Here is a 20623-nt window from a genome sequence, read left to right as displayed (position 1 = left end):
AATTATTTTTAATTTTTTTGGAAATTCTATTTATTTTGATTTGTGTGCAGTTTGAGTCAAAACGCTTGTGATCATGAACTTTACATAAATAGACCAAATTCAACTCAAAATTTTCTTGATGGTCAACTTCAAGCTAAGTCGTAAAAATCACCAAACTCAAATGGTGACTATAAACCCCAAAAATTTTAGGCACCCTCAAATAGTTACAAACAATTATAAACCCCAAAAAATTCTACTAAATGTTAAACCATTATAAACCCAAATGGTGACTATTTGACAATTATTGATGTAAGTTATTCATGATCAAGGCCCTGTAACTTTAATTATTTATTGTTCAAAGGTTGTACAAATTATGACACTATTTTATTTTTTATGATTAAATTATCAATTTTCAAGAAAAAACAAATGAAAAACATCTCTATAAAAATTTATAATATTTTTTTTTTTTGGTAAAACTAAGATTGTACGTGTATAAACGGCCCATTTCATATTTTCGCCCGGGTTTCCAAAAAGTCAGGCACTGATCAGCAAATGCATAAGATAAATATCAAAACCCATTATACTACATGCTGGGTTTACACCATGGCATTAGATGTCAGATTTACTAAACAAGAAGGGAACAACACAAGAACACAAGACTTCTCACATTTTCATGAGATATTTTATCTTCTTCGTTAACAACTAAAAGAATAAGCTGAAGCTTTAGAATACCTCTTTAATAAAATAAAAACATCTAAATTTGTTCAATTTCATTTTTTTTTTTCTAAATTGTCTTATCATTTTTCTTTCTCTTATGGAAGCCCACCTTTGACCTTCCCCTACTCAAAAGTATCTAAGCCAATGCTCTGTCACTCTGCTAACACAATGGACAACTGAACAATATCTTGAATTGTTGATCACCAGAATTTCATCCCATATGACTTCTAAATTAACCTCAAAGTTCAACAGTGAAATATGAAGTAAACGATGAAGCAGGCCAAAAGAGTATGAGAAATAAGCAATGAAATAGTCCACCAAGATTCAATTGTAATTTAAATATGAGAGATAAAAACCATCGCAAAAAACATCTATGAAAGATGAGCCCAAACTGTATAATGTCAAACAGGGGACCCTTACCTTCAAGAATGATAATTGGCCAAAGAAAATAATCAAAAAAATTATCATCTATACCACAATCAGAATTTGAACTCTATTTTTTACTGGTGTAAAGAATAAACACCAAATATTAATATTTTTTTTTTCATAAACAGTGTTGAAAGAGAACAGTCAAGAAACAAATGCAATAAGTACTTAGATTTTTTTCAAAAAAAAATTATGCCTTTTTAACGAAAGTGCTTCCTACAAAAATACTCCCAAACAAGCCATTTAATAGTGATGGATTGACAATTTTCAGATACAGACAAAACTACACAAGAATAAACTAGAAAGACTTCAATAGCAATTATAAAGAGTAAAAAAAAAAAAAAACAAATAAATCAGTTAAATGACAACTCCAGGGAAAAAAAAAAAAAACAGATTAATCAAGAAACCAAACCAGGAAGATAAAAGTTATATAAATTATGCACAAAAAGAGGTATATAAAAGCCAGGCAGATTTACCAAGACCAGAGAGAGTTTCATGCTTGAAGTAAAGCTTTCCAATATTACATTGGACAAAAGATCAGAATTCTCACCGCCCAAATGCACTGCTCCATTGCTCTGAGTCCTCTGACCGTGCGCAACAATTATGCGTTCCCTCTTAAAACCACTACTATCCCAAGACCCACCTCGCATCTCTTACTACGCACCAATTTTTCAGTTCTTGACTGGCCAGAACCTGTTGAAACTAGGCCAACAAGTCCACGCTCACATGGCCCTACGTGGGCTCGAACCCGATGCCTTCCTTGGTGCCAAGATGGTTGCAATGTATGCCAGTTCCGGTGATCTTCACTCGGCCGTTACTATCTTTCATAGAGTAAACAACCCATCTTTGCTTTTGTATAATTCAATTATTCGGGCATATACTCTTCATGGCTGCTCAGAGAAAACTACGCAAATTTATGGCCAAATGCATTGTTTAGGCCTTAAGGGTGATCATTTTACGTACCCTTTTGTTCTTAAGTCCTGTGCGGACTTGTCCAGCATTTGGATAGGAAAATGTATTCATGGGTTGAGTTCGAGAACTGGGTTGGAATTTGATATGTATGTCGCAACTTCTTTGATTGATGTGTATGTCAAATGTGGAGAGATAAGTGATGCCCGTAAGTTGTTTGATAAAATGACTGTGAGAGATGTTTCATCTTGGAATGCATTGATTGCGGGGTACATGAAAGACGGTGTGATTTTTTTTGCTGAGGATTTGTTTGGAAAAATGTCGTGCAAAAATATTGTTTCTTGGACTGCTATGATATCAGGATACACTCAAAATGGGCTTGCTGAGCAAGCGTTGAGTTTATTTGATGAGATGTTGAAAGAAGACTCAGCGATTAAGCCCAACTGGGTGACGATAATGAGTGTTCTTCCAGCATGTGCACATTCAGCTGCCCTTAAGCGTGGGAGACAAATTCATAATTTTGCTACTAGGATTGGTTTGGATTCTAATGCTTCCATACAGACAGCGCTCCTGGCAATGTATGCTAAATGTGGGAGCCTTTCTGATGCTCGTCAGTGTTTCGATAGAATAGGTCAAAATGAGAAGAATTTGGTTGCTTGGAACTCTATGATAACAGCTTATGCCTCCCATGGACGTGGATCAGAAACTTTGTCCACTTTTGAGAACATGATCAGAGCTGGGATTCAACCTGATAACATCACATTCACGGGATTGCTATCTGGATGCAGCCATTCGGGGTTTGTTGATGTTGGCTTAAAATACTTTAATTGCATGAAGACTGTATACTCTGTCGAACCAAGAGTTGAACATTATGCTTGTGTTGTTGATCTATTGGGTCGTGCAGGGCGACTGGTGGAAGCAAAAGATCTTATAAATAAAATGCCCATGCAAGCAGGGCCAAGCATTTGGGGTGCATTGTTATCGGCTTGTCGAAGCCACCACAATTTGGAAATTGCCGAAATTGCAGCTAGAAAGCTATTCATCTTAGAACCAGACAACACTGGCAACTATGTCCTGCTATCAAATATATATGCTGAAGTTGGCATGTGGAAGGAAGTGGACAACTTGAGAGTTCTTTTAAAATCTCATGGCATGAAGAAGAGTCCTGGATGCAGTTGGATAGAGATCAATGGGAAAGTCCATCTGTTTCTTGGTGGAGATACATCTCACCCTCAAGCAAAGGAAATTTATGTGTTATTGGAGGCGTTACCAGAGAAGATTAAAGCAGCTGGTTATGTACCTGACACTAGCTTTGTTTTGCATGATATTAGTGAAGAGGAGAAAGAATATAACCTTACCACCCACAGTGAAAAACTGGCCATTGCTTTTGGACTTCTTAATACTAGTCCAGGAGTAGTTCTTCATGTGACGAAGAACCTTCGAATCTGCGGAGATTGCCACACAGTTGCCAAGTTCATATCTAGAATCTACGGACGAGAGATAATTGTAAGAGACTTGAATCGATTCCATCATTTTAAAGATGGGTACTGTTCCTGCGGAGATTATTGGTGATAAAAGGGAGCTTAGTTTTACATTCATCAAATGTGTGAGATAATGTAAGGGCACTGTTTTCATCAACCATATTCAGATGAGTATTTCAAGTTCTCACGCAAACTTCCCTCTTCAACCATGTTGTCAAAGCTATGAAACAGAACAGGTTCTAATTTCTAAAGAAATGAAAATTTTTAAATGACCGTGATAGAAGATTTCACATGGTACGTTTGATCAAAAAATCAATCTAATTTATTTCGAACCAAATGCATTGCTTATGTACCCGTAGGTGCTATATTGGATTTGAATCATAAGTTGAAAATTCTTGCTTCAGAAATGGAATACAATAATACATTCATGAACCTTTTAGAAGCTGACCAAAACCATGATTTGATTGACAGTTTGGAAATCCGTTAATGCATGTTTCCAGCTGAGATGGTGTTCATGTCTCAGAATTCCTCAAACATCATGATTGTGTTTAATTTGAACATCTAATCCCAGGAAGCAAACAGAAAGTTGAGATAAGCACAAAATGGACTTGTGGAGTCCAAAATGTTTTTCTTGCAATGCCTTGGGGTGCCTCTGGTAGTGATTTTGAAGCTGACTTTAGACTATTCTTCTGCACCAACTCTTTGTCCTACAGTTCTATTTCCCCCATTTCCGCAGTTTCTCAACTGAAAGAGGTATAAACCATTCAATTTTTTCTACTATATATACAAACCTGTAAAATCACTTTATCTCTCTGCCTTAAAGTTAAAGCCAAGCTATCTTCTATCTAAATCTCTCTAAAGTTTGATTTGGGTTTTTCTCTGGGTTTTGCCATGTTCTATTAATTTTTTTCTGGGTTTTTGCATAACTTTTATCTGTGCTTGTGGTTTAGAACATTCAATGATGGAATTAAAGGGGTTAATTGTTGAGATGGCTTTTTTGGCCGTCAATAGGGTTCCTACAATTTCTATGTTCTTTGGTACATTTGTTGCTTCCTTTCTTTTAAAGTATGCATGAAGCTTGTCTCATGGTGCTCTGTTTTAATCATTTTACCCATAAAAATTTATTGAACTTTCAGGTTCCTAATAAGTTTCTTAGGTGCTTAAGTAAATTATCTAACTAATGAAGGATGGTGGTATTGTTCTGTTAGTAGAAGGATCTTAAATATCAATTTTAACCTTTAAAGGATCAACTGTGATTGGCCCTGCCCTAATTGTAATGTCTACTACGGTCAATGTTTGGCTAAGTGCACTGCCTGCTATCTCATTCAGTCAATTGCCCCAGTATTATTCCATGAGTATGATCAGGAATTGACTCTATGAGGATTGATATTTCACATTTGCAATTTACAAATAGCTCCAATTCAAAGAATGTGGGGCTGTTCTGTTGAACTGGTTTGCAAGGTGAAGCACCCATATGACCTATGTTTTGGCCTCAAATGGCCTGATCAATGACACTTATAGTGATGCTTTGTCCTCATGTTCTTTCATGATTCAGAAAGTGTAGATTGTTTTCTTATGCAGTGAAAATGGATTAGAACATTGATAATTTATTAAAAAATGGAAAAGGAGTGGTTATTTTCAATTCTATATCTTAATATAGGTCATCTAGTTTGCTCATAGACTATGCGAAGTTCAATACCTATAGAGATCGTCTTGCTGCATATCAGATAATACAATTTCTTGGATGTGTATGATGATGGTGGTTCCATCATTGCAGTCTTTGAAGTGTACTCATTTTCTATATTTTATAAAAATCCACCTAGTTTGACAGATTCTCTAGGAACTAAAATGGCTGCATTTGACAATGATATTGATATTGATATTTCAGGTTATTCATTGTGGAATCTCCTCACCCTTGTTCCTTCAGATGCAACAAGCAGCAGTTTCATTAATGAAACCTTCTTTAAGGCATTTGAGCAGAGTTAGCATACATACATGACACAATATTGCTCCCAGCCCTTGAAAATGGTTCATTATACTTGGTTTGACAACCAACAATAGTTAGATGCCCATCCACGCCTCCTGTTTCGTATGAAGAAAGGTTTAATCAGAAAGGTTTTTGTCCAGTCATGGCAAAATGCTATTATGTGAGAGGAATGACATGGCTTCAACTAAAGACTATTGAACGAGAGCAAATGGCAGTGGTTGGAGAAGCTAATGAGTCATTAGTTGTCGTAACTCAAATGAAATTAGTGTTGGTTTTATATTTTGTCAAGATATTTGTATGATAAAGAAATAGTTTGTTTAAATATAAATTTGGACATATGGAAGAAACACATGATATAGTAAATTGTTTTTTGGTTAGCTTTAATGCATATATAGGTTAGGGAAAACCAATTTTATCTAAACTCTTTAATAATTTTTTGGGTTAATTGGATTTTGGACGGCTCAGATTGCATCTAAAACACAAGATCAATGACGAGTCAAAGGCGGGTCAAAGCTACTGGAGCCAAAACGACGTAGTTGTGGCTCGCGCGGCTTCCCTTTTTCTTTTCTTTTTTCTTCCGCATCTCTGGATGGATGGCCCAAATTAGAAGCTATTCAATGAACGCGGACAACCAGGATTAAAATGTAGGGGATTGGGTGTGATGCGGCATATGCGACTTTCATGCGCTTGCGTTTGAGTCGAGCCAATGCGTCCCGAGGGTGGATCAGACGGCTCGTTTTGATGTGCCAGCCTTGGCTTGTGTCAGTGCAGTGTAGGCGCTCTGTCAGTGTGGTTGGCAAACCGCGGCACGCTACATGGGCATTGTCAGCGTCCACGTCGGCATTTCTCTTTTTCCTATTTTATAATTTCCTACAAACTTAAATAAAATTCACCAAAAGTAATGCAAGAGTCTTAAAAATCCTACGGACTCGTCTCATTGAGTAAAATTTATCTATGACCTCAAACTAATATTTTGACATGCAAAATATTTCTAAAAATTCTCAACTTCTCAAATTTATCATTCTCTGAAAATCGAAATAATGTTTATCCAACTTGAAAAAGTTATAATATCTTCTCCCAAACTTCGACAGAATGCAAATTTTTTTGAATTCGTATCGACGAGTACTTTCTAACTATGGTCTCACTTTGACCATATGACCTCAAAAACACAAGAGAATAATTTCTAAATCACCTAAAATTTCCAAAAATCATAGAAAATTACATGTATCACCCAAAAATTTAAATAACCGCAAATTAAATCCTGAAAAATTTTCAAGGTGTCAAACCCACGAATTGATACAATTGAAATATATCAACCCATAAATTTTGGGATTTAACTTCGTTAAATTAATAATTGTGAGATTTAACTCTCACAATTTAATTCTCATTAATTTTAAAATAGAAAATGCCAACGTGGCAACTAGACAATATTTTAGGTTAATATTAGGATAATATTGTCCTAATATTTTTGGATAAATCCCACAATTAAAATCTCATTAATTTTAAGATGATATTATGGGTAGTTTTGGAATAGAAAACGCCAATGTGACAACCAGACCAAATTTTAAGAATAGTTTACCTATTATATTTTCTATTTGTGCAAAAATCAAACATGGGAATGAAAATAAAAATGTATTTCTTGGTTTACTTTCCCCGCATTACCAAACACAGAAATAGAACTTACATTTCCATCCTCTTGGAAAATGCATAGGAATTGATTTCTCTAGAATTCAATTCCGCGAACCAAATGGACCTTTAATGTTTTAGTGTAAAGATGACCTAAAACAGACTAAACTGTAAATCACTATAAAAAAAATAGGGGAATGATATCCACCTTCTCCAATCTATCCTTTCTACCAACCTTCTCATTTATTATTCTTATTTTATAATATAAATTCATGATCGGAATTGTTCATTTTTTATATTTAATTACGAAGATTATCTCTACAAAAAATTAACCAAATCAGAAATTGTTTGGTTATGTAATTGTTATCAAATAAACAAACGGTGAATCAAATTGTCACAAAAACCGTTTGTTTATTTGATTACAATTACATAACCAAACGATTTCTGATTTAGTTGATTTTTTATAAAGATGATCTTTATAGATAAATCTAAAAAATGAACGATTTTGATTATAAATTTATATCACGGAATGAGAATAATAAATGAGAAGTCGACGAAGAAAGTAGACCGGAGAAAGTGGCCGGATAGCATTCCTAAAAAATATAAAGGAAAAAAAGAAAGGCAAGAGTCCAGTAGCAAGTCGCGGCAAATTTGCGAATTACGAAATTAGGAACCACCTGTCTGTCTAGTGTCCCCACAACGTATAAAAACCCTTAAATTGAAAGCAAAACAGACTCCCCATAAAACCTCAAAGCCCTCACACTACAAAAGCACAGCCTCCATTTCTTTCGCTGGAAGCTGCCAACCCCAAAAACCCTAGAGAGGCCAGACGACATGTCGCAGTCACTGGAGCTCTTGCTGATACAGTTCCTGATGCCGGACAACGACGCCCGCCGGCAAGCGGAGGACCAGATAAAGCGGTTGGCGAAGGACCCTCAGGTGGTGCCTGCCCTCGTGCAGCACCTCCGCACCGCCAAGACTCCCAATGTTCGCCAACTCGCCGCCGTTCTTCTCAGGAAGAAGATCACCGGCCACTGGGCCAAGCTCTCTCCTCAGATTAAGCTCCTCGTTAAGCAGTCCCTCATTGAGAGCATCACCATGGAGCACAGGTCTCAATCTTTTTCAACATTCTTACCTCTAAATTTATTTCAATTGCATTTTGGTAATCCAAGTTTACTTTTTCTTTTGTGGGTGTGTGAATTTTTCATCCAAGTCACTCGATTCATCTCTATTTGACTAGATAATTGGCTTTTAAGTTTTGTTTTGGACTCTTTTTGATTGCTTGGAAAAGTTGAGAAAAAGAAAAGAGTATTCTGATATTGAAATTTTGATGGTTTTGATTTGTGTGATGCTTATGCTTGTGTATAATTTACTATTATATGGTTATGGTGAAGTTTGCTATGCATTTGATTGCATTCTTTGTTGGGGAGTATGAGAAGAAAAAATTGTTTTTCATGGTGTTTCTGCAGTCCACCCGTGAGGCGAGCCAGTGCCAATGTAGTTAGTATTGTTGCAAAATATGCGGTCCCAGCTGGTGAATGGCCGGATTTGTTGTCCTTTCTCTTTCAATGTAGTCAGAGTGCACAGGAAGAACACAGAGAGGTAATATCCTTTTTTTATTTTTATTTTTAAGGAGAGGTGATTTCCATTAATTTTAGTAAGAAACCCTTTGTTATTTCACTCTCTGTACCTTTTTTTTTTTTTCTTTTTTCCGCCTAATCATTCATGAATGTAACCATAACCACACTATGCCCCCAGCCTCCACCCACAGAAAAAATAAAAATTTAACTGCACTGTGAAAAATAGAAGTCATAATGCACAATGGTTACATATATATATATGTGTGTGTGTGTGTGTGTGTGTGTGTGTGTGTGTGTGTGTGTGTATATATATTTATACATATATCATGCATGAATGGGTTAAAAATTATTGATGCAAGCCAATCCATACTTGGAAGATGCCTCCAAATATGTTAAGATTTTAGGGGAGATGTTATGTCCTATTAATGGCTTGGCTCGAATGTGGTGGCGATGGCAGCAGTGAAGGTGATGAGCCAGGAGGAATTAGGATTTTGAATCAACAATTAAGAATACAATTTTATTTTATATGGAAATAAGATGAAAAGAATTGCACAATACAGTGGATAAGGTATCCACTGAGTTTACAAATCTGAAGCCCTCGTAACAGCACATAACTGTACTAGATACATATCATATTCCACAGTTAAACAAAATACAATAAAACTAATAAACAGATGCATTCAAATCTAAAGTAATGCAGGAAAAGAGATGTTTACTAAATGCTGAAGAAACTGAAGCCCATAATGATTCCCAAAAACGAACCCATTTCCACAAGTGGTCCAGCTCCTCCCTTAAACAGCCTTAGCCAAAGAGCTAGTGCTACTTGAAAGTGCAAAAACAAACAGCCCTATCCTCACAGGACCTCAATACCCCTTTGATGATTCCTAATTTGGAGTTCAATATCTGGACTGGTTTAGTTTAATGCTTGTGTTTGTTTCTTTTGCTCCCTTAATATATCATATTTGTTTTTCACATAGGCAACAAGAACTTTCATTGAGAAGAAAGGTGAAATACAAGAAAAGAGAATTAAACTTGTTGGAATTTCCTTAAAATGGTTTGACATTGATGCCCATATAGATGCTAAAAATCTAATTCTCTCCTATTAGCCACATGCAAATTGGTGGGACTCTAATATTGTGGTTAGGGCTCAAGTTGGGGTCCTTCAAAAGGCATTCCACAGGGTATCCATTCTTTCTATCCTTACCGTGCAGTGGTGGAGAATGGGGCATGGGAGGATAGGTGGATAGGCGAGTTTCTTTTGTGTGAATCATTTTCACATCATTATAAACTATCCAACTCTCCTAAGTCATAACCTTACAAATGCCAATATTTCAGTTTATTCTTTTGTTTTTATCTTTTTTGCTCTCTCCTAAAAATCTTACCATTCTCTCTCATTCAATAGTTAATATAAGCTCTTATTTATACTGGTTCTCAGTTACCAGATTCAGTACACTGACTTGATTGTCTTGCTTTCGGTGATATAAGGTGGCATTGATCCTTTTCAGTTCTTTGACTGAAACAATTGGAAACACGTTTCAACCACATTTCACAGATTTGCAAGCTCTTCTTCTGAAATGCCTGCAGGATGAGACGAGCAACCGTGTCAGAATTGCTGCACTCAAGTAATGTTTATCCTAGTATTTATTTATCATAATATTGATGTTTTGTTGCTACTTTTGCTGACAAGTGATTAGCCTGCATTTTCTTATTAGAATCTTTTAATTATTATGCCAGGGCAGTGGGTTCTTTCCTAGAATTCACTCATGATGGGGCTGAAGTGGTGAGTTTGTATTCATGCTATCATTCATATTCATAAATAAATGTTTTTTTTGTCCATATCTTTTTTAACACCAAGTTCTTCAATATTGGTCATCTGCTTCTTTTTTATCTTTATACTTGGGTAAGTTGGATAACTTAAAATGATGTTGGAGATGTTAACTTTTAGTGAATTTTCACTAATCAGCATGTTTATAGCATTGTGAGTTCACTTTAAAGAATGCAATAAAAGAACTTCTGGAGTGAAACTGAAACTTTGAAAGCACTCAGTAGATAAGGCTTTTGAAATATAAACTAATGTCACTGTTATATCGTTATCCATCACATAAACAACAGTGGAGCTGTTATTTCTAATTTTTTTGAAAAAATAAAATTAATTTTTATCTTCCAAAAAAGAAAAAGAAAAATGAAATCAATCTTCTGTTGGTATGATGTAATGTTCTGCTTTTTTTTTTTTTTTGAGAGGGGGGGGGGGGGGCGGGGGGTAATATTGATAAGTTCATAAATTTATTTGTCTTACATATTCCACTGTAATGTTTTTGTATTTGATAGAGTTTTATTGATTTTCAATATAGGTCTGGTCGTCTGATGGGAATTTATAACATTGATATATTTCTAGTGGACGTGATCTTTTATTCCTTTGCTGTTATATCTCTTAGTTCAGCTAATGCTTTAAGTGCTCATTTGGTATGTTGGCCAGGGAAAGAAAAGTTTAAATCCATTGAATCTGATCGTGGTTTGTTATTCGGTTTATAGCCGATGAAAGTAAAATAATATATAATGAGATTCTTAGAGAGACCGTAATTTGATTGAACACCTCAAAAAGTGATTCAGATTCCTCTGGGAATCCTTGAGAAGAAAAAAAAAAAACGCATAAGAGAAAGTTACGCTCTTCCCGTCAAAATCTTGGGTAACATTCAAGAGTAATTTTGCGACTGAAGTTAAAATTAAATTTCCAAGTATTAATTTGAACCAACCAATAAGCGCAATATAATCAGATTCCTCAGGTATTCCAAGTTCCAACACACGATCTCAAGTTTAACCAAACATGATAGTTTTACTCCTTTGGCATTTTATTCCAAGTAATCTGATTATTTCCACATTTCATGTCAAGCCTACCATTCAAGCACTATACATTTTTTCAAGTGTTCTTTGCATTTTTCCCTTAATTTATTGCATTGCATGTCAGCTGAGTTTTTACCAGTGCAACTTATCAGTTCTTTGTTTTGTTGTCACTGATCTTGTTCATACCAATGCAGGTCAAGTTTCGAGAATTCATTCCCAGCATCTTAAATGTATCAAGACAATGCCTTGCCGCTGGTGAGGAGGATGTTGCTATAATTGCTTTTGAAATTTTTGATGAGTTGATTGAATCTCCCGCACCTCTTCTCGGCGAATCTGTTAAATCCATTGTGCAGTTCTCTCTTGAAGTTTGCTCAAGTCAAAGTTTGGAATCTAACACACGTCATCAGGTTAGTAAAAAGGGTCAACAGTTTTCTTGCATTTTCTCTATGCTCTCAATCCTTGGTTGGGATGCAAATTTATTGGGCTGATAAGTTTAACGTATCTGCTTAGAAATAAATAAATAATGTTTTTAATTCTCTCTCTCTCTCAACGTTCATTTTTGTTTGTGTTGTTGCTTCGTTTTCTTCCAGGCAATTCAGATAGTTTCATGGCTAGCGAAGTATAAATCCAGTTCCCTCAAAAAGCATAAGCTGGTCATCCCTATTCTGCAAGTTATGTGCCTGTTGCTTGCAGAATCAACCGATGGAGAAGATGATGATCTTGCTCCAGATCGAGCTGCTGCAGAAGTTATTGACACTATGGCTTTGAATATACCAAAGCATGTCTTCCATCCTGTTCTTGAATTTGCTTCTTTAAGCAGTCAGAATGCAAATCCAAAGTATCGAGAAGCTTCTGTTACTGCTTTAGGTGTCATTTCAGAGGGTTGTTTGGAATTGATGAAGGATAAGTTGGATCCAGTTCTTCATATTGTTTTAGGCGCTTTGAGAGATCCTGAGGAAATGGTCAGGGGGGCCGCTTCATTTGCATTGGGTCAGTTTGCTGAGCATTTGCAGCCTGAAATTGTCTCTCACTATGAAAGTGTACTTCCCTGCATTTTAAATGCCCTTGAGGATGCATCTGACGAAGTGAAGGTCTGTTTTGTAGAAGGAAGGAATAAAAGATTGTTATAGATCATTCATATATGCTGTATGATTAAAACACAATCTATATGTGCAGGAAAAGTCATATTATGCTTTGGCAGCATTTTCTGAAAACATGGGTGAGGAAATCCTTCCTTTCCTTGATCCCTTGATGACAAAACTACTGGGGGCCCTCCATAATAAACCCCGTAATTTACAGGAGACATGCATGGTATGGAGGTCTTTTCTCTAAAGATTTCAAATGATTTTCTTAAACCTTGTCTGTTTTGGATATTTAATGAAAGATTTTTTATTTTGGGGTCACATTGCAGTCTGCAATTGGTTCAGTTGCATCTGCTGCAGAACAGGCATTCATTCCATATGCCGAAAGGGTTTTGGAGGTGATGAAAACTTTCTTTGTGCTTACTAATGATGTGGATCTCCGTTCACGAGCAAGAGCTACGGAATTAGTTGGAATAGTTGCAATGTCTGTGGGGAGAACTAGGATGGAACCAATTTTGCCTCCTTATATAGAAGCTGCAATTTCTGTAATTACATTTTCTCTTCCCTTTGACTATGATTATGTTGTCTCTATGATGTAATTGATATATGTGTAGTACTTCCACAGGGTTTTGGATTGGAGTTCAGTGAGCTTCGGGAGTATACACATGGATTCTTCAGCAATGTGGCAGAAATTTTGGATGATGGTTTTATACAGGTTTGGAAGGCTTTGGTTGGGTTAAGCTTTGTGCAATTATTCACTTGCTGCCCATATTCATGTAATTTTTTCTTTTTTTTGGAAGACAGTATCTTCCTCATGTTGTACCTCTGGCATTTTCTTCCTGCAATCTAGATGATGGCTCTGCTGTGGACATCGACGAGTCTGATGACGAAAATATCAATGGATTTGGTGGAGTTTCATCTGATGATGAAGCTCATGATGAGCCAAGAGTACGAAATATCAGTATAAGAACAGGAGTTTTGGATGAAAAGGCAGCTGCAACTCAAGCTCTTGGCTTATTTGCATTGCATACGAAGACTTCGTATGGACCGTATCCTGTTAACTTCTAATTTATTTTACTTTTGGATTAATTTTCTTATTTTATAAAAAATACAATGTTAATACATAAAATATTTCTGGGTTCTTTGACCTCTTTTAAGCTATTTGGAGGAGTCATTAAAGATTCTAGTCAAACACTCAGGGTATTTTCATGAAGATGTTCGGCTTCAGGCAATCATTTCTCTGAAACGTGAGTAGCAGCATTATTTTTATGTGTCTGCACATGCTTGGAGAGTAGCAATTATCTAATTATGGCATGAATTTTATCTACTGTGCATTTAGCTTTAGTTTATATGCTCATTTTAAAGTCATGGCTTTCATGCATGGTGAAGTCTAGTACTGAATATTTAAAATCTTCTAGTTGATTCATATGAGGATGCGTTCTTGAGAATGAAATCAGCTAATTTCTGAATCAAGAAAATATAGTGATCTACCGACCTTCTCTCCAGCCTTGTGGTTAAATGCTTGCATGAAACCTTTAGGTCGTGGTTTTGAAGGTTGGTGCCTCTGTGTTGCATCGAAAAAACAGAAAAAGAAATATAGTGATCTCTACATACTCAGAGAATAGCATCATTTCTATGATTAACAGGTAGAACCTTGTATGAGTGTGGGCATGTGTGTGTGTTGATGAAGCATACCGTGAAAGATATCATATTAAGCAAAAATTTATACATACATATACTTGTATTGTAATTGGATTGTTTGCAGGAGAAGTTTATATATATATATATATATGTATATTTTACATTTGTATACATCAATCTAGAGTGGCTTTGCTTTTTTTTTTTTTTTTATTGTACTGAAAAAAGAATTATCTTATACTTGCATGTGTAGGTGAACTCTTGTATGATTTAGTGATATACTTTAATCGGACTACCTAACATTTGTAATTTGGATGAACTTAGCACTACAAGGGTTAATGTCTGTATTGTGTAGTTTGTCTTGTTCATCTGTGTAATATATGATATTTAATATCACTACTCCATTAACAGCCCATGTTTGATTGATTTCAAATGCAGATATTTTAACCACAGCACAGGCAGTTTACCAGAATCATAATGTTAGTGGCTATCACCTCCCTCTTTATTTAAGTGTTATAATCAGACAAAATTAAGTGTTGTTGAAGGCTTGGTGCCTTGATGTCTCCTCCTTTACTATCTAATCATTTCTCCTCCCAATTATTCTATATTTTACTAATTTCTCTAAAGTTACAGCAACCATAGTACTTTCTTTTCGATAAACCCTTTCTAGTTACCAAAATTTCTATCTAAAGCCCACCATAATTATGGGCAAGACGCACCTTGTGTTGTCCTACATTACCTCCTCGTTGGTTAACCACCTTAGTTGGATTATATCTGAAGTTATTAGGTTGCAAAATATGCTGCTAATATTTTTGGAACTGCTTGTTTTGCAGGAAGGACAAGTAAAGGCCAAAGAAGTTCTAGGTAAGATTATTATTTGGAAATGGCAAATACTTATACCTCTGGGTGTCCTGGTTTTTCTGTCGTAATACGATCAAACTTTTCACAATCTGCAGATACTGTGATGAATATTTATATCAAGACAATGACTGAAGATGATGACAAGGAAGTTGTTGCTCAAGCTTGTATGAGCCTTGCTGACATCATCAAGGATTATGGATATATGGCTGTTGAGCATTGTAAGTATGATTTATATTTGGGCATTATTTTATTGGTTGAAATAACTTTTAAATGCTAATAAAATAATGTCATCTGGTATCAGATGTTCCTCGGCTTGTTGATGCTACTTTGGTACTGCTTCGGGAGGAATCAGCTTGTCAACAGACAGCATCCGATGATGAAATTGATGATGATGATGTTGAACATGATGAAGAACTTATGGACGCGGTTTCTGACCTTCTTCCTGCTTTTGCAAAGTCAATGGGTCCTCATTTTGCACCTATTTTTGCAAATCTATTTGACCCTTTGATGAAATTTGCGGTGGGTTGCAACAGACTTTATAACATTTTTAGCTGCAATACTTTGCTAGCATTTTTTAATAGTGGTAGCTTACTTATTTGACTATTGATGTCTGCAGAGAGCTTCGCGCCCACTGCAAGATCGGACCATGGTTGTTGCCTGCCTTGCTGAAGTTGCACAGGACATGGGTGCTCCAATTGCAGGATATATCGATGTAATTTTATCAGAATTTTATATAAATTATCGTTTTACAAGAAAATTAGGGGTGTGAAACGGGTTCGAGAATACAATAAGCTAATTCTGAAAATTTTTGTCTGGTTTCAGAGGGTGATGCCCTTGGTACTCAAAGAACTTGCATCATCAGATGCAACCAATAGGAGGAATGCTGCATTTTGTGTTGGAGAGTTGTGCAGAAATGGGGGTGAGGGGACGTTGAAGTATCCTTGTTTATGTCAAGACTCTTTATTTTTCTGTTTCCCTTGTTCCTTATTTTGTATTTGGAATTTTCATTTCTTTCTCATTTGTGTTGTGGATGTTGGGCTTCAGGTATGCAGTGCATGTGATGAATCATCTTTAAAAATCATAGCAGTTAATTTGGCATAAAACCTATACTCTTAAACCTTTGCCTTCCACTATTGTTTCCTTTTATCGAATTTCAGATACTATGGTGATATATTGCGTGGACTTTACCCACTATTTGGGGACTCTGAGCCAGATAATGCTGTCAGGGATAATGCAGCTGGTGCAGTGGCACGAATGATAATGGTGCACCCGGAATCTATCCCATTGAATCAGGTATATTTCCTGTTGGAATTTTCTGACTTTATATTATGTTATCCTTCCATCTTTTTCTTTTTGAAAGAAAGTATGTTAGTGAATATGATTTCCTTGGCTTATTATTGTGAAGCTTAAGTGTATATATCGTGGTTTCTTTTTTTCAGGTACTTCCTGTTTTCTTGAAAGTTCTTCCTTTAAAAGAAGATCATGAGGAGTCGATGGCAGTGTATAGTTGCATTTCTACTCTTGTTTTATCATCTAATGCCCAGGTCAGTTCATTGCTCCTGACTTTTAATCTAAAACTGGTTTAGACTAAAATGATAAAATCTCTCTCTCTCTCTCTCTCTCTCTCTCTGTATAAATGTTATCTTCCAAAAGAGTATGTCAACATAAGATTTTTATGTCATCAAAATGTGAATACGGACTATTGATTAAATTGATTCTTGCATGTATGTGCGTACCAAATTCACAGTCAGGTAAGAGAACATTACCCCTGTGGATAAATTTTCTCTTGCCCAGAAACCTGACAAGTTATGTTGCCAGACTAAATTAAAATCGTTGATTAGATAGAATCATGTATGAATATATGAGGTCTTAATTCACAGTCTCACAACGTAAAATCTCTTATACCTGGAAAGAGAACATTATCCTATGTATATGTCTGTATTATGTTTAGGATCCTTCTTTTGAAGAAAAGAAATGGACCACATTGTTGGGGTCCATCCCATAATGTGTAGTCCAATGATCTGAACTGTCCATTTTTTAGTTTTTACCTTCAATGATTTTCCTTATGAAAAATTAGCCAAAGCAGAAACTCTTCAGTCACTGATTATTGTCATGATCATTTTACTGTTTATCGAAAACAGTGTTTGTCTATTTATTTGATCACTATTATATGACTCAAGGGTTTTTGGTTGGCCCATTTTTTGTAAAGATGGTAATTGAATGCGAGCCTAAATAATGAATGGTTGCAGATCATTGAATCACATTGGGGTGGACTGCACATGTGGTCCTTTGATTTCCATAAAAAGAGGGATCCCTCTTTAGAAGCTCCTTATTTATTGGGGGGGAACCCCAAAAAGAAGTTAACCTTTTTTGTCTTTTTGGGTTTGTTTTATATTTTTTTAGTCTCTCTTTCTTATGGAAGTCCCATCAAGTTTCTTACCTACACCTTGTATGTTCAAAGCAGATCCTTTCTCTAGTCCCTGAGCTGGTTAATGTATTTGCTCAAGTTGTGGCATCACCAGTTGAAACTCCTGAGGTTAAAGCACAAGTAGGCAGGGCTTTTTCTCACCTGATTTCACTCTATGGCCATCAAATGCAACCCCTTTTGAGCAACCTCTCACCTGCACATGCAAATGCCCTAGCTACATTTGCCCCAAAGGGCTGATTCAGCTTGAGCCAGTGACTTGCCTTCTCGTTGTGTTTGCTCCAAGAAACTGTCTGATTGAGGACGTGAATTGTGGGTCTTCCCCCAATTTTTGACTTGTTTTTGTTGCTGAGATTCTTTTCCAAACACCGTGGTATGTTATTCCCATGTTTTAAGCTGGGATGGCTGAATCTTGAACGGAGAACCTCGTCCTGTAAGGTATGCATGTGACAATTGACCTATTGTGAGAAAACTACCAAATAGGTGCGCCATAAAGAAACATAGAGCATAATATACTTAATATGATGTGGTCACTAAAACTGAACAGTAATCAAAGTTTCTTGATTTAATATTGAACAGTGCAATGGGTAAAAAATGCAAAGCAAGAAATATTGAAGTTACATTGCATGATTGGGATAATTTTTAAATTGGTTTTAGGATCTCTGAGTTCTTATACATGTCATTCATTAGTTGTTTCATTTACTTGGAAGAAACTCAATTCATATTAGATTTGTGGAATGCTTTTAGGCCTATTTTAGATATGCCTTTTTGGTACTGCTCCCATTTATCAATGCTATTTTCGTGCATCCTTAGTTGTCTGAATTGGATTAACCTTACTTCACATATTCTTGCTCATTCTTACAGGTCTTGATCCTCCTTACCAGTACCACCTCCATTTTTCAAGGCTGGAGATACTATTTTTCCTTCTATTCCTTTTATCTTATGCTATTCATTTATTCCCCAAACTTTCTGTTCCCTCTGTTCGATGTATCTGCTTTCGGCGATCATGTGCATTCTTTTATATTTTTTATGTGTTTTTTTATTTAATGCAGCAATCATGCGCATTCTTCAATTTTTTGTTTAAAAAGAGTATTAAGGTTGCGCTGCTGTGGGCTTTCGTACATTAGTGGTGATGTATTCTGTTATTGTCATGTACAAGAGCTTTTATCATCAAGTTATTGCTTGCTATTTCAAAACTTCAATAGTACTAGGTGCTTTTTGTATGTTGACACGAAGTTGAACCTAACAAGGTTTCTTGTAGTTTCATTTTATTAAATTTTCTTAGAGGTCCCATTGCAGTTTTACTTTTTCAGTTGGACATGTGAATAGGAAATTTAGTTAGATAATTTATGTTTGAGGGAGGCTATGCAAACCATCCTTTTGTGCTGAGTTGACCACCCTAATAAATTTTTTTCAACTTTTTTCCTATTTTACCCTTTATTGCAAAAACATGATAAAATCACCCAGATCCATTCGGTGGTCATCTACCGAAATATCCACCAATGTTCGGCAGATAAGTGTCGAATAAATGCAAATATTTCGGTAGATAACTGTCGAATGCCTTTTTCATTTCCATTCGGTAGTTATCCACCGAATAATCCACCAATATTCAGCAGATAACTGTCGAATAACTATAAATATTTCGGTAGATAACTGTCGAATGACCCAACGAACAAAATTGAAATTTTTTTGTTTTAAGGGTAAAGTTGGAAATTTGAAATAGGGTGGTCAACTTAGCAATTTAGGGTGGTCTGAATAGCATTGGCCTTTATGTTTTCCATGGAAACAAATTCCAAGAGCAGCCCAAGCGGTTAGGGTGGGTGGACCGATGGGTTATGATTAGGGCCGTTGTTGATGAACAATCAATGGAAGCAACAGCCAAACTACACTATTTAGTTCTTGATGTGGACACAAAATAGATATGAAGGGAATGAGAGTAACCAATTATGAACTTAGAAATAAATAGTCCATTTCATGATTGATCCATCTCATCCCTTGAAATAGTAGGTCTCGGTCCTCTCGGAACTGTATGAGTAAATATAGATGGGCAATCTTAGCCTTAAATCAATATAATTTGCTTCATTAACAAGACTTAAGCCTTATGGTGATATAAAAGGTCGAGGTACGTATATATAGTAATATAAAGATACTTCGGACTTGTTGACTATCATTGTAGTTTGTTATATATAGGATACAAATATGCAAATGTATTTTAGGATTTTTTTTTTTAAGTGAAAGATATTTATTGAAGAAAACTAAAAAGAGTTACAATCAGATAAAAGGTGTTGTTGAATTTATACAGGAATTTTCTGCACCCAACTAGTAAGATCCTCACAATGAAAAGCAAAATGGGCAAGAGAATGAGCTGTCCCATTACAATTTTGGACACAACTATAGCTAGCCTTGGAAGATTGAATCCAAACGTTCTTAGCTTCTTCCAAAAGCTGCCCATTACGGGCTACATCCTTATCCATCTTCAGAAATCAAGAGATGATAGTTTGAGCATTAGACTCCAAAATAATAGAAGATTACCTAGCACCCAAGACAAACCGGATCCCGTGCAAAAGCGTTCATATCTCTACTTGTTGGAAGGAAGCAATACGATCAAAAGGTTGATCCATAACTACCACAACCTCTCTGTGTGATCACGAGCAATCGTACCTGCACCACCCACCCCCAAAATAAGATCGAAAGCACCATCAAACCTAAAAATCAAGTGAAAAAAAACTAACAATAAACTTACCACAGTTCATCTCTATTGACAAAAAGTCAAAGAAAAACCCTAGACAAGCCCACTCTAAAAATAAGAAAGGGGACACGACAAAACCAATCTAAATTAACCCTCGATCAAGAGAGTTACTCGACAAACTAATAACTAGCCCATGATTAAGAGAAAGACTCGATAAACTAAGAAAACTTAATTTTTTTCTTTAAAAGTACAGTGAAAATTTTGGCTATAATATACTTTTGTTTTCTAAATTTAAAATTTCATTAGAAAAATCTGAATAATACAAAATAATATGTGATAATATATATGAGAATTAGCCTATTACCTTTATTAAAATTAAATA

General features: G+C 35.7%; 1 protein-coding gene and 1 pseudogene across 2 annotated transcripts; both read left to right on the top strand.

Annotated features, from left to right (window-relative positions):
• Positions 1 to 1667: 1667 nt before the first annotated feature.
• Positions 1668 to 5699, top strand: LOC147279910 (pentatricopeptide repeat-containing protein At2g29760, chloroplastic pseudogene; annotated as a pseudogene). The gene is made up of 3 exons (XR_015123533.1): positions 1668 to 3748; positions 3984 to 4265; positions 5401 to 5699. The product of XR_015123533.1 is annotated as a pentatricopeptide repeat-containing protein At2g29760, chloroplastic pseudogene (transcript).
• A 2157-nt stretch (positions 5700 to 7856) lies between these two features.
• Positions 7857 to 18748, top strand: LOC147279909 (ARM repeat superfamily protein). The gene is made up of 21 exons (XM_086250502.1): positions 7857 to 8234; positions 8595 to 8727; positions 10191 to 10327; positions 10440 to 10485; positions 11741 to 11953; positions 12137 to 12637; positions 12723 to 12857; positions 12958 to 13173; positions 13254 to 13343; positions 13433 to 13677; positions 13787 to 13875; positions 14705 to 14745; positions 15100 to 15130; positions 15223 to 15345; positions 15429 to 15646; positions 15744 to 15839; positions 15950 to 16062; positions 16285 to 16420; positions 16567 to 16671; positions 17592 to 17990; positions 18417 to 18748. The coding sequence occupies exons 1-20, from the start codon at positions 7960 to 7962 to the stop codon at positions 17790 to 17792; spliced, it is 3144 nt and encodes a 1047-aa protein (XP_086106628.1). The 5' UTR covers positions 7857 to 7959; the 3' UTR covers positions 17793 to 17990; positions 18417 to 18748.
• The last annotated feature ends 1875 nt before the right edge of the window (positions 18749 to 20623 follow it).

This window comes from Dryas octopetala, chromosome 7 (genome assembly GCF_963921425.1).
Source record: "Dryas octopetala chromosome 7, drDryOcto1.1, whole genome shotgun sequence".
In the NCBI taxonomy this organism is placed as follows: Eukaryota; Viridiplantae; Streptophyta; class Magnoliopsida; order Rosales; family Rosaceae; genus Dryas; species Dryas octopetala.
This window is presented reverse-complemented; position numbering and strand designations above follow the sequence as displayed.

Excerpts from the sequence above, each read along its gene's own strand:
- LOC147279909 (XM_086250502.1), top strand. The coding sequence starts at position 7,960 with ATGTCGCAGTCACTGGAGCTCTTGCTGATACAGTTCCTGATGCCGGAC. Across the intron at positions 11,954-12,136 it reads AATCTAACACACGTCATCAG|GCAATTCAGATAGTTTCATG; the intron begins GTTAGTAAAAAG and ends GTTTTCTTCCAG. Across the intron at positions 16,421-16,566 it reads AATCTATCCCATTGAATCAG|GTACTTCCTGTTTTCTTGAA; the intron begins GTATATTTCCTG and ends TCTTTTTTTCAG.